Here is a 13,712-nt window from a genome sequence, read left to right as displayed (position 1 = left end):
AGAAGCATATATTCTAAGACAGAATGATAGTTTTTCCAATGTGGCCATGATAACACCATACACTGTATTCTATCTACGAATCTTTGCTTTAGAAACAATTTGTTCAGCAACTTGACCCAGGAATTACCAGACCTTATTTTCTAAGTACTAAACAGAACCAAAATGTGCCATTTACTCCATATCAGAGATGTACTTTTAAGCTTCCTCTTACGCAGAAATGATCAAGAGGGCAGCACCAAAATGACATATACAGATAATCCCCATTGGCACCCAAATAATGATGGTTATAACTGTCTTACAAGACAACTAGAGACAACCAACTTAGATGAGCCAGACTCAAGAACAAGAGCCCAGAAGACTTGGTAACACAACTTGTCCACGAACAGCACCATACCTATGCATTCTCCCAGAAAAACGTGCACCAGTTCTACGGCATGTCCTTAAAATTCCTTAAAAGCCAGCTACACGTCTATACAGCCCACTTCCCTCCCTTGTCCAAAATGCAACAGGTTATCTAAAGATGATGTCACTCCAAGACTCGCAGAACAACTCTATCCACTCCATCCAAAGATGTCACTGGCTGATAATGCTTCACGCATCAGCCCACTAAGCTCCAGAATTGAATCATGTTAAGAGAAGATCAAAGTGTCACAACAGCCAAAGTCTCTGGCACCTACTGTCCTTGAGATAAAAGTATACCAAAAAAAGTATCCCAGCAGTGCCAAGTGCAAGAAAATGAAGGAATCATAGGAGGAATATGTGTGCAGAACCAAAAAGGCGGGCAGCACAGAAATATTTATCAGCATCAACATCTTTCTATATTCAGCTCAGTACTTCATTTTCTCTAGAGGACAACTTGGTGACATCGCACATCTCAGTCTCAGCAATGTTATTAGAAGTAAATGGATGTGAATAAGCATTTTGCTTTGGGTGAAGAGCTACTGGAAAGGCTCCCCTTAGTGTAAACTGACTCACTGTGTCTCAGGTAAGAAGGAATGAAGAACAAACTAAACTATATTTCTCTTTAAGCACTCAGTAACAGGAAGCAAAACACATATACAATTAGAACATACAGATGGAGTTTCTCAAGGATAATCCTTCAAAGTCTTTAATCATATTATCATTCTTCCAGGAATTCCTCTCTTCTCTTGTTTCCCACTTTGTTGCCAACTGACATCCCAAAAAAGTCAAGAAATTTTTTTCATGTTGTCAGTAATCAAGTTCTATAAAATATGCATTTGGAAATCCCAAGTCACAACATTATTTCATTATATGGAAGCCTATAATCAATCGGGAAATAAGAATTAAAGTTCTTTAGCCTTTACATGGCAGGACCAGTAGAAAAAAAAATAAAACTGTAGTAATCTATATTAAAGTAACCATTTATCGCTCTCTACTTGCAAAAAGACATTTTAGACAATGTCAAAAGAATTTAAAAAGAATAGCTCTTGGATAAAAATGGCTCAAACTACAGCAGAACACAGGAAAATGCTTTAAGAAATTGATTTATTTCTTTTAAACCAAATTTAATTTAAATGATCAAAACATACTTGTTTCTGTTCAAAGTAAAAAAAGAACCTGCCGAGTTTGTACCTGAAAATATTTTTTCAAGCATCAGCTTTAAAGTGAGTCAACACTTGCTGTCTTGCTCAGAGGAAGTCTAACGTCCACACTAACTAGCCAAACAGTTTTTTATTACTCACTGCTTTTAAAGCCAATTACAAAGAAAACACACATTTTCAGAAACACAGAGAGCAATTACTTCATTTATCCTCGAAAAGCACAAATCATACGTCCGCTTCCACGTGTTCAATGCAAGCAAGATGAGATCATTCTGACACATCTTCACTCCTCATAGCTGACAAAACAGTTGAGGCAGCCACAGCTTTTCAATATCATCTGCTTTAAGAGCAATAGAAACCTCTTAAGCAGCAAAGCAGCTGTATGAGATCTTGAAATACAGTAACTGTCCAACTATCCCGTAAGCGTTATTTGAATATTTACCCCTAGTATTGGACTCCTGGTATCACATGTGTATATTCAAGAGCCATATCAGACAATCTGATAGAATAAAAACTGGACGTCCTTATGAAACTGTGCATTTAATATAAATATAATCCACAAACTTCTACTTAAATATCTAGTAGAGAGTCCACAGTGAGTGAGCTCAAAAGGCAAGGCTCTTAAACTATGGGTGTGGATAAAGATGTAATACTATGTACGAAATCCAGAAAAGTCAAAGCCACCCAGGTAAGCTCTGAGTGATACACGGAGCTCACTGAAATGCATGGTAATTCTATCATTAACTTCAACTTGCCTTTACTCAAAAAGACATGTCCTTTCTCCCATATTTCAATATGGATTGCCAAGCATATTCTTCTCCTTGACCACTCACCTGATCCAAAGCTTCACCAAGATAACAGGGATACTGCTGTCCGGTTTCTTTACATTCAAAGCAGCAAAACATTATCTGCCTTCTACTGTAAGCCCTCTGAGCTTCACCGAGTTGCCCCTCATCTCAACACAGCAACGTGCTATTTACCTAAACACAAATTAAAATTGCTTGGCGCTAACTGCTGCTGGTTAGAATAAAGCCACAGCTACTGTTGGGAGTGGAAATTTAATCATCACTGGCAGGTCTGCATAAAAAAATGAACTTGTGTTGATCTCAAAAAGCACAGGCCGATCATATTTCATTCCTATTTTGGAACATCCAACTTCTAAATATCCTTTTAGCCACTGAAAGATCTTACAAACCTCTCAGTTAATTTAGAATCATAAAAATGTCTGGGCTGTAAAGAACCTTTAAAGGTCCTTCAGTCCAAGATCTTTCCATGAGCAAGAACACATTCCACTAGATAAGGTTGCTCAAAGCTACATCCAGCCTGGCTCTGAACACTTCCAATGATGGGGCATCCACAACTTCTTTGGGCAATGTTGGTATTTAAGCAAAGATTATTGTATTTCAAATAGAGGGTTGGGTTTTTTTTCCCATGGGTTAAACTACAATGGACAGTCAAGAGGACAGAATAGGCATATTTTATTTGTCCTTATAACTTAAGGGTTCAAAAACACACAACTGAAGCAACAAGATGATTCAAAGAGAAATTGTACCAACCTTCCAGAATAGCCATACACTGTACTGAGTTCAAGGAGACATCAAGGAACAAGAGCAGTTAAGACTGCAACTATCAAAACTGACCTGTCTATCTGAAACATTGTTGAACTGGATCTTACAAACCTGAAATGTGAAACAGCTTATCCTCCAGGGTTTAGATCACAAGGAGAAAACTACAGTTAAGGTTCAAGGACACAAAATGCATGTTTGTAATCTAGAAAGACTGCAATAAACAAAGAATAGAAATGCAAACATGAAAAAATGTGTTGTAAATTAAGAGGCACAAAGAACACACAGAAAAGCTTAGGGCTGAAATCACTCAGTTGAAGGAAGAGACCAGAAGTTGTTTGGGGGTACAGCAGTTCAGGGAAGAAAAAAGGTTAAGTGTTGAGTTACTAAACTTGCTGATTACAGTGGTAAAATGGGATATAAAAGGGAAGTTTGCATTGAAATAGTGGAATACAAGAGTCCATGAAGGAGCAGGAAGACAATTCAATAACCAGCAGTTTTAAAACAGTCCTAATGATGGAAACATTACTGCAATTAGGGCTGAGAAAAAAAACAAGGATGCGGCAGCAGTTAAGATTAAATCTCTTGGATAACAGCTTCAGCAGCAGAAGTAGTGTTTTTATTGGACTGAGAACGATGAAGAGTTTGTTGTCTGCAAGAACAGGAATTAAAGGCTGAAAAAGGCCTGCTTTCAGGCACCGTCAGCAAGCAGTGAATTGAACCTGACCGCTTCCAAAAACGTGAATAGGAAGATACTACCACTAAAAACTGATGCATCCACCAAGTGTGGTGTGCCTGCCTAGGAACATTAGTGAAAAAATAATTGGCATGAATATGCCACTATGACAACAACTATTGCAGTGAGGACAGGTCAAAGGCTCTACAAACCTAAAATCTGTCTTCAATAATAAAAATAAATGCAGATTTAGAAGCTGTCTACCGCACATTAGCCCTCAAGTGTAGTAAGAAAAATCACTTTCAAACTTAGTAATACAAAACTAATCAAGTTCTCCACTTCCACAGAAACCCCGTGGAACGACAAACAGAATAAAAGTAGCACAGAATAAAGGGAGCACCAGCAGCTATACTGAATTTCTCCAGACATGCTCTGAAATGGTAGAAAGTTAAAAAGAAAAAAACCTATTAAAATAGATAGCTAGCACCTAGATAGATAGCACACTTTAGACATCAGTATGAAAAGTCACAACAGTCATTGTAGTAATGACTATAAGACATATTTAAAGACTCCAGCACTCTGTATCCACCCGTCACAGATCTTCTGTTTGGACAAAATTGTCAGAACATCGGTTTCATTAACATGGAGCACAACTTTCCCTGACAAAATTCACTATTCTGAATAGGTGTAGTTTCCTTGCACAGCTCGCAGCACAAGTTACTTTCAATATATTAAAGCCCTTCACAATAAATACTGCAGTAAACCACAAAACAAAACAGGACAGATTCTCAAGTTATTGCCTGAAAGATACAAGCAAAAAAAAAAAGCCAAACTACCAAAACCCAAACATATATTCACATGCGCTGTAGGTAATACATCTGAAGTTAAATTACCTTTTTGAGGGGTTTTTATTTTTCCTTTAAACAATGCAGAGATTATATGTCTTGCATGTAAGTATTAGTTACATATGCCCAAAAAAAAAAAATCATATTAGTAGCCAAAGCACACATTTCAAATACATAAAAAGCATAAGAGCTTACCTTAAGTTTGAATTCAAGCTGTGGCAGAACAGAAAGCAAGAGGTGACTGTCTATATTGTATAACTCCAGAATCAAGTCAAACACGTGCTCTGACAGGTCACTAATAGATGTTTTACCAAGCATGAGGACTTGATTGAAGAACTAGAAAATGAAACACAGTATACATCAATATGCACTCTTATAAATCCTACGCTTCTCTACCACTAAACCTACCCTTCAGTCTTGCAACATTAAATTTCACCACAATTAAAAAGAAAAGGGGGGGGGAGGGGGAGATGGGTCATGCATAGATCAGAATTTCTATTGTTGTTTTATACCATGGTTTTGTATTCAATGGTACACAAAGGAAAACACATAAAAGTGGTGTTTAGTTTACCACAGCAAGCCTACAAATAATTTAAGAGAAACACAACTTTAGAAGAGTTCCAAGGCATCAGATCTTTTTATACTGTCACTACATTTAGAGTTATTTCACTACTGAGAACAATTGGTTTAAAAGCATTCTAACATTTAGTTGAAAGCAGGCTGAAACAACTGGCTAATTACTACAATATACAGCTGACGGGTTAAGTAAAAGCATAGCAATTCATAACCGCCTGTTCCAGAAATTATATTTACAACCACCATAAGGGTTGTAAATAAAGCATAATAAAGCAATTACTTTTTCTTGATAAAGTTGAGGGGTTTCAGGGTAAACTCATACTTCTCATTGAAGAGAAATTTTTCTAATATATAACGTTAATTCTGCACTACTTACACCTACGTCCTCTTGTAATAGGTGACTCAGAAACAACTAAATAGGAGTGTGCCACCCCTGCTCATAAGGGGTAGGACATAAATTGGAAGATTTTTCTTCTCTTTGAGTTAAAACGAGTGTGGTTAAACAAATTATAGTATTTCCACCTGCCACTAAAGCAACAGAATCCACTTAAGTGGCACTTCAGTTTCCTATTGCCAAACTTGGCAGAGATGAACAGCACAACCCTCTGTACCTGATAAGGTTAATCCTATCAGTAAGAAAACAATAAACATGAAAACTACCACTTTTTGAGGTTATAAAGTGAACCTCAAGAAGTGATGTAACAGAAAAAGTGAACAGTTTCTAGTAACATTGATTAGAATACAACAGATAACTGCATTTCATACAAGGAGCGGCTGAGGGAACTGGGGTTGTTCAGCTTAGAGGAGGCTGAGGGGAGACCTTTTCACTGTCTACAGCTACCTGAAAGGAAGTTGTAGAGAGGTTGGTGTTGGTTTCTTTGCCTAGGTGATAGGAGGAGAGGGAATGGCCTCAAGCTGTGCCAGGGGAGGTTCAGACTAGACATTAGGATGAATTTCTTCATCAAAAGAGAACAGGCTAACCAGGTAGAAAGTTGAGTCCCCATCCCTAGAGGTGCTTAAAAGATGGGGAGATGAAGTGCTTGGGGATATGACTTAGTAGTGGACAGGTATGGTTGGCCTCGAAGGTATTTTTCAACCTAGTGATTCTATGAAACAGCCTCTAAGTTAAAGTCTTGTAGAAAAGTTTTCCTTTTCTGGATACAGAGCTGCCTGGGACATACATAATCTTGGTTTGGCAACTAAGTCCTAGTGTGTTTTTAATATAATTAAAGAGAGAAAGAAAGTTTCAAAACAAAGAAACCAGCACCTTGGTATTTCCCTGTTGTGGGAAACTAAGAACAGAAAAACGCATGTACATATTTTCCATAGGAGGAAGATTCTTATTGTATAGACTTCCTTAAAACCCATAAAATGTCACCCAGTTTGTAATCTAACCTTTCATGAACAACATTAAAAACACATTTTCATGTAGTGATACCTTCCCAAACAGCAGGTTTGACAAACAGCTTTGGAGCAAGGGTTTTCACTGAGAATTTTTTTACAATCTTAGAAGGTACCCACTTTCCAAGTACCGCAAAGTGTTACAAGTCTGAAAGCAACACAAAACTTTGAAAATTATGTATCATTTTCAAGATCTAGAGATTTTGGATAGTTGCCATGAGACTTGCTAAAACTTTCAATATTTAAAAAAAGTGTGATTTTCCACCTCCCCCTATTGTGTGACTTAATTTAGAGCAGACTCCTGCCTGATCTTTACTTCCTGTCATCCCTCTTCTCTTACAACGTCTACGATGCATACAGTGAACTCGGCTACAACTCTCAATCCACTTGCTCATTTTCTTACTAACTAGCTATTCTTAGATTTGGTTTCCTCCTCTTCTCCTGTGACAACAACATTAAAACTCTGCTCTATCTTCACTTCTACCTTCTACATAGTCTCATCTCCTCACTACAAAAAGAATTTTGCCACAAGAACAATGTGTTGATATATTTTTATCAGAACAGTACATATGAGCACGTGGTCTTCTGGTCACATTAAGAACTGAAGTCCAAGGTCTCCCAAGACAGCAGAAAGTAAACTGTCAATTACATTTCAGAAATGAAAATTGTTATGAGCTTAGTACTTTCTATTAATTAGACTCAAAGAGACAAGTTACACAGTGCTTCATTAATAAAACAATTCTCTCAAAGAACAACTGAGAGTTTGCAAACAGTTATTTTACAGTCCTATTTGGCTATATGCAATTCATTCTTTTCAGGATACAGTTCATTTACAAAATGTATTGATTTCTATATTTATTTGCAGTCATCACTTACATTAGTAATGTATGGTTCAATTGCTTGTGCTGTCCTCTTTAGTAAAGCCTTTGCTAAATCATAGGCTTGCTTGTTTAAATTCTGCACGGAAAAAAAAAAAACACAAAAAAAATTAAAGCACATACATTAATCTTAAAAATATTAGTGAAAATTTAAAGCTACCGTGTGTTGGTAAACATATTAAAGAAATAGTCAGTTCTTTCTATGTTTTCAGTAGTAAAGTTAATGTAGTAAAAACAAGCCTAGTCTAAACAGAGCTTTGTAGCCTCCAATGATACTACTGAGAAAACTCCTCCCTGGCAAATCAGGGCTTACTTTTCAGTTGCCCATCTAAGCCTGACACTCAGTGAAGTCAGTTCCTCCATTTCACTGCTGCTCCTTATCAGCTTCCCCAATAAACAGGAAAGTGATATAAAGCAACACCAAAGCCATTTATAGTAACTGCAGAAGCAAGATTCTGAGTGGGACTGTGGCAGAGAGCACAATTCCGTCCTTGCACCAAGCAGCCACCTAAGAACCACCACCACCACCACAAGTGTCTCCACGGCATCTCCCAACGAGTATGTTTGACTGAGATAGCAAAGAAAAAATAATACCTAGAATTTTATTCCATGAGCAAAAAAACTGTGAAGGATATAAACTGATGAAACTAATACAAAAAATAATAAAAAACTACCATCGCACAACATTCCTATCCCTCCATTTGTCTAACTGGGTTATTGCTCTACCATTGTTCCCTTCCCAGGATGCATTCTCCACCCTCTAGCTGCTATATCCTTCCTCCAATTTCTACATCACAACTATTTTTCAAAAGTTTTATTTTTCTTTCTGAAGAAAATGCAACTCCAGCCTTGTGATACCCACTGCAGACTTGATTGATATATAGAATCATGAAGGAAACCTCTTTAATACCAAAGAATACATAGCCTTTTAATAGGTAAAGTCTCCGTAAAAGTATAGTTTCCCAATTTGGATTAGTCTACGCAATGTAAAAAAAAAAAAAAAAAGCCAGTATACTCCAATCACAAGATAGCAGTAAAGCAGGACAGTTTGTGGTTTCTTATTTTAAATACATCTCAATCAGATAAGGGAAAAAAACCTTCCTTTTGGGATAACAAAAAGCAAATAAGATGCATCGCCATACTCCGTGTATTTTTTTGCCAAAGAGAATAAATTTTGCCATCTATTTGCATGTAGAATCACAGAATGGTTTGGGTTGGAACGGACCTTAAAAGATCATCCAGTTCCAACCCCCCTGCCATGGGCAGGGACACCTCACACTAGATCAGGCTGCTGAAGGCCTTATCCAACCTGGCCTTGAACACTTCCAGGGACAGGGTATCAACAACTTCCCTGGGCAACCTGTGCCAGTGCCTCACCACCCTTACTGTGAAGAATTTCTTCCTCATGTCTAATCTAAGCCTACTCCCCTCCAATTTAAAGTCATTCCCCTCCCTCTTATTGCTACGCGCCCTTGTAAAAGGTCCTCAGCTTTCTTGCAGCCCCTTCAGGTACTGGAAGAAGGTACTGACTACTATAAGGTCTCCCTGAAGCCTTCTCTTCTCCAGGCTGAATATGCTTGGTTCTTTGTAGCCATCTGAATGAAAAAGAGAAGATTTGCAAAGAGATGGAGAGTATCATCTGTAATTGCAAAAACTGTGTAGGTCTAAGAGCTTCTAGACAGCACTGGAACAGATGAATATTTTCTGTTAACATGAAACAAAAGAAATGTGTGACTTGCCTATTGATAGAATCAAGTCAGGTGATTGAAGTAAAAAGACTATGAAGATTTCATGCCTGAAGTATCTGTTTCACTCAGACCCACTACAGAAGGTGAATAAAAATCCCAATTCAGGAAAGATACTCGAAGGCTTACACAAGATGCTAACATCCTTGTAATTTCCTTTCTCCTTATCTAATCAAGATACAAGGGTCAGCTCTGGCAGTCTTGCAAAATTGTACAGCTGTTCCATTTCCCAGAAGAGAGCAGGTTCTGCATGCCAGATTGCTCTTAAAGGTACTTCCACCTGAAACATTAGTTTTCTGTTATTCAGCTGGAGTTGTGACTGCTCAGGAAGTAAAAGCCACAAATAACTAACAAGAAATGAATGCCACTTGCACCTTCTCCACTTCCACAGTTCACCTCCACCGAAACAAAGAAAACAGTTGTCACCTGGTTAAGAGAAAACTCTAGATCATGAGCAAAACAAGTCCAACCAGCACAGCAGAGTCCCAACAGGCAATCTGTTTTGATTCACATTTTTACAGTTTCAGCTTGTATTTTTCACACGGCAGTTCATTTTTACAAAACCTGCCGTAATTCATCTACACAACTAGTAATAAATAAAGGTTAAAAAATTAAAAATGAATTCTCAAACACGGCCTTAGGAAAGGAAGTCTGAAAGAACAGAGACCTTCCATAATTATGTCACTGAAGGCCAGGAAAAAGATCTCCCAACACCATAATGCTTACCAAGATAAATGCTAGAATCAGCTAGTCGCAACCCCATGTAATGTATTCATATTACACTTGATTCTATCTAAAAAAGCCACAAAGAGAAAAAAATAGCCTAGATCACAACTGGCATGGGGAAGTCAGCTATTTTTTTCATGCCTCACACATTTAATTTAATTGTGCTGATAACCAGGGCTCTCAAATGCCTAGAGGCTGAACTCTCTGAAAATAACAATGCCAAAGAAGTCTTAAAAGCACACAGGAAAGTTTTCTTCTCCCTTTCCAGCTTCATGATAAAAGCAGAAACAAGAAATGGCACTGCCTTCATTGAAATGAAAACAGAAGCAATCTGGGCCATTACCCAATAGGTTCAGAGATCGTCTGTAAAAATTCAAATCCATCTTTCTGACTGATGTAATAGCCACAAAGATACTTTAAACTTGGCCTGAGGGAGAAATTTTATAAAGACAACACCTAATTTAATAAATTTCTTCCCTGTGTTTATCTAAATTCTATCATTATCTTCTTTTCAATCTTTCTATATATTCAGAAAAAAAATTACATGTGTTTCAAGATCTTTTAACGATTTAAGAAAGCCTTTGTTGATATGGACAATCGTCTTAACCAGGATGCCTCTGAGTGCATGTAAGCACCCAGAGGAGATGAGCTTCTCAGAGTCTTGAATTGAGTAGTAACTAAGCCATCAAGCTGGCAATATCGCTTAAAGCCGTCAATAGTGATTATTACATTTTGAAGGAAAAAGCAGAAGCAAGTATTGATTGGTAAGGACAAACCAAAAAAACACTCATGAAAAAGCAGAACAATAGCTCTTGTGTGAGAGAGAAAAGAAGTTACACTTAATATCTAAAACAGACTTCTATGATGCCACAGACAGAGCTCTTCGCCCTCAAAATTCCAGTTTTCCTTCAGAAAAGAATGCTAATAAACAGAAATTTTTTTTTATGCTTAGGTGGCCTTCAACAAAAACATCTGAAGACAGACCATCTCCATCCATCCTAAGATCTCTTCTTTCCCTCAATTCCTACAGTGATTTTTGTGTATGTATTGGTAGCATTTCAAGCTTTTTACACTTCCGGAAGACATTAAAAGAGTTTTGCTATGTCATTTTTCGTAACTGTTCTTCTCTAGAATTTTTGGCAAACCTTTATTGCAGACACAAGAAGCAGTGGCAACCTCTCAGACAGCATGGCACCGATATTTGTGTGTGTATATAGATAATCTTCTTCAGGACAGTTTGCCACAGAGCCAAAAATCAGTTGTGCTGCTACACTGGGGTTGGCAGTGATGAAATGCATACCCACCGTTGGGTTTTTTTTTCTAGTTACTTTTTCCAGTTGCTTTTCAATGTCCAATTTAAACACAGCTCAACGAAAACAAGAGTGAAATAGTCTGTGCTCATCCTTTAAAAGAAAAAAGAACCCCACATAACAGAAAACAAATGCATGTCCCTTATTAAAAAAAGGATGATTAGCTAGCATCAATGCAGTCCTTAATTTTATAAAATTTGATTTTATACCTGAAGTCTGTATCACACATTGGCAAACACTCAAGGAAATAAAAGGCACAATTTGCTTTCTAACACATCACACAAACACAGAATTGTTTACAGGTACTGCCATAAAGGCTTTATAATCTAAAAAGAAAAATAAAAAGGAAAGGAAAACTATAGATTTTTCCTGTCTTTTCATATTGACTACCTCTCCCCTGCTTCTCGTCTTTTCTGGGTTTAGTTTACTACTCATGTATTTAATACTCCCCTAATATAATTATATCAAAGGAATTTCAGTGAGAAGAGAAGAGAAGAGAAGAGAAGAGAAGAGAAGAGAAGAGAAGAGAAGAGAAGAGAAGAGAAACACAAAAAGAAAAAAAATTAAACATAAAAGAAATTAAGAGTTCAGCACATGGTCACACAAGTTAAGTCTGCTGTTTTATTGAGTTATCCGATACCCACTGTCCTACTCAAGCAAGCCTCTAATGTGCCCATTTTGTGATATTAGCATCTGCCATATCCATTCAGGTTTAAACCAATACAGCTTTTTCTCCTGGCTAAGTGTGACGAATGACAAACTGAAGTGACCTACTGCAGCTTAGGCTTCTTCAGTGACCAGTAATTACGGTCAACAGATGTTTGCTAGTACCTTGTGTCCCCAGTATACACTCCTTACGCTTGAGTTTTTGCAGCCGTACTGCTAGCACCATTGCTTGTTAGACCATATCCCATATTCCCCTTAGGAAAAATACTGACCTTGATTTTAAGAGATAACAGCATCAAACTAACCTTTTGTATATTGTTCTACTAGTTACTACAACTCTTAAAAATATTCAGATAGTTTTTTGCATCAATCTGTCCAATGTTGAATTTCAGCCATTGGACCTTAGCATTCGGGATCCAAATCTAAAGGAGCTTACATACTTGCAGATTGCTCCTTTGATAAATTATACAGATTAAGCTATTCAAGTCTTCAACCTAGTGTTATCCAATACAAGTGCTGATAAACTAGAAGTCATACTAGTTCTACCACTGTTTTCTGGAATACAGTCATTCAATTCACAATGGCACTCCACATACTCTCAGTGCACAATCTTCCTTCTGGCTGTATCAAAAATACACCACTTGCCTGTGTCACTTGCTACACAGTCCTATCTACAACAATCTCTCCATCTGATAACTTTGAAACCTGAGCTAGCAACAAATCACTCTTTCTTCAACTCCATCAAAACATTCTTTTGGTCCCCAGGGCATCTGGATAGATAAGGATTCCTACTCATCATTACACCAATACTTGCTATTTTGTGGCCAGGCTGATTTTTCCATTTCCCTTTCTACAGCCTGTAAAGCTCAACAGCCAGGTCAACTAAGACATAGTTCTTTAAGGTAAACCTCATCCTTAACCCCCTTGCAGTTTAGTGCTCGACAGACATGAGCGGAAAAATTCTCACTCTGAATTCATTACACTTTTTCAACATGAAATTAGTAGCCACAGAAAGCGGTTAGATGACCATGTAAGCTTCAAAATTTTAAATAACACTTCATGAAGATATTGAGATGACACATAAAAATATTAGAAGCTTCTTCCCTCTCGCATGAAAAATGTTTAAAAAAAATTAACACAAAAGTAAAGTAATCAGGATATGGCCTAAGGTTATGAAACTATGGCAGTTAGAAAGCAAGCTATAAACTAGAATCCTATTCAAAGAGCCAGTTTGATTAAAACAGAAGCAAAAGAAAACCCAAACCCACAAATATCTTATCCTATTAAAATGTCAGTAACTTTAAATCCACTATAAAACAGAATTGTTCTAATGCTACAACCAGTCTAACAGGATGCAAATTACTCAATTCAAAAGCAGTTTATTAAACATGAATCATAAAAATAGTACAGTTAAATCAAGTTGAACACAGGTGACACAATAAAACAACAGACACTTAACAACTGAGAATATACAAACTCAAGTATTCTGCATAGTATTGCTTTTCTTTCTTGTATTGCAAGGCCTTACTTCATAAAATCTGAGTTTCAGCAACACAAATTTTAGTCTGGTCCTGTCTCAAAAGTACTAGACCCATTGAAGAACATAGGTAAAGCATTTTGAGACTGATCCAAACTAAGCATTTAGTCTTTTGCTGCCAACAGAAAAATAACTGATGCACCATCTATTTACTGAAATTGATGGCTTGTGGTAAGACACACCACGCTGTGCTACTTGCTATATTCATCAGAAAGCACCTTATAA

The 13,712-nt window shown here is 37.2% G+C and overlaps 1 protein-coding gene across 4 annotated transcripts in view; it reads right to left on the bottom strand.

Moving 5' to 3' along the window:
* PDS5B (PDS5 cohesin associated factor B) overlaps positions 1–13,712 on the bottom strand; it is a 103,086-nt gene that overhangs the window by 58,566 nt on the left and 30,808 nt on the right. For all 4 annotated transcript variants that reach the window (XM_054074846.1, XM_054074838.1, XM_054074862.1 and 1 more), the window contains exons 7-8: positions 7,502–7,582; positions 4,844–4,984 (exon numbers count right to left, since the gene is read on the bottom strand). In XM_054074846.1, the coding sequence (XP_053930821.1) occupies positions 4,844–4,984; positions 7,502–7,582 (222 nt within the window). The remainder of the gene's footprint in view (positions 1–4,843; positions 4,985–7,501; positions 7,583–13,712) is intronic.

The sequence above is a fragment of the Cuculus canorus genome, chromosome 1 (genome assembly GCF_017976375.1).
Source record: "Cuculus canorus isolate bCucCan1 chromosome 1, bCucCan1.pri, whole genome shotgun sequence".
Classification (NCBI taxonomy): domain Eukaryota; kingdom Metazoa; phylum Chordata; class Aves; order Cuculiformes; family Cuculidae; genus Cuculus; species Cuculus canorus.
The sequence above is the reverse complement of the archived record's forward strand: the minus strand, read 5'-3'. Positions and strand labels throughout refer to the sequence as shown.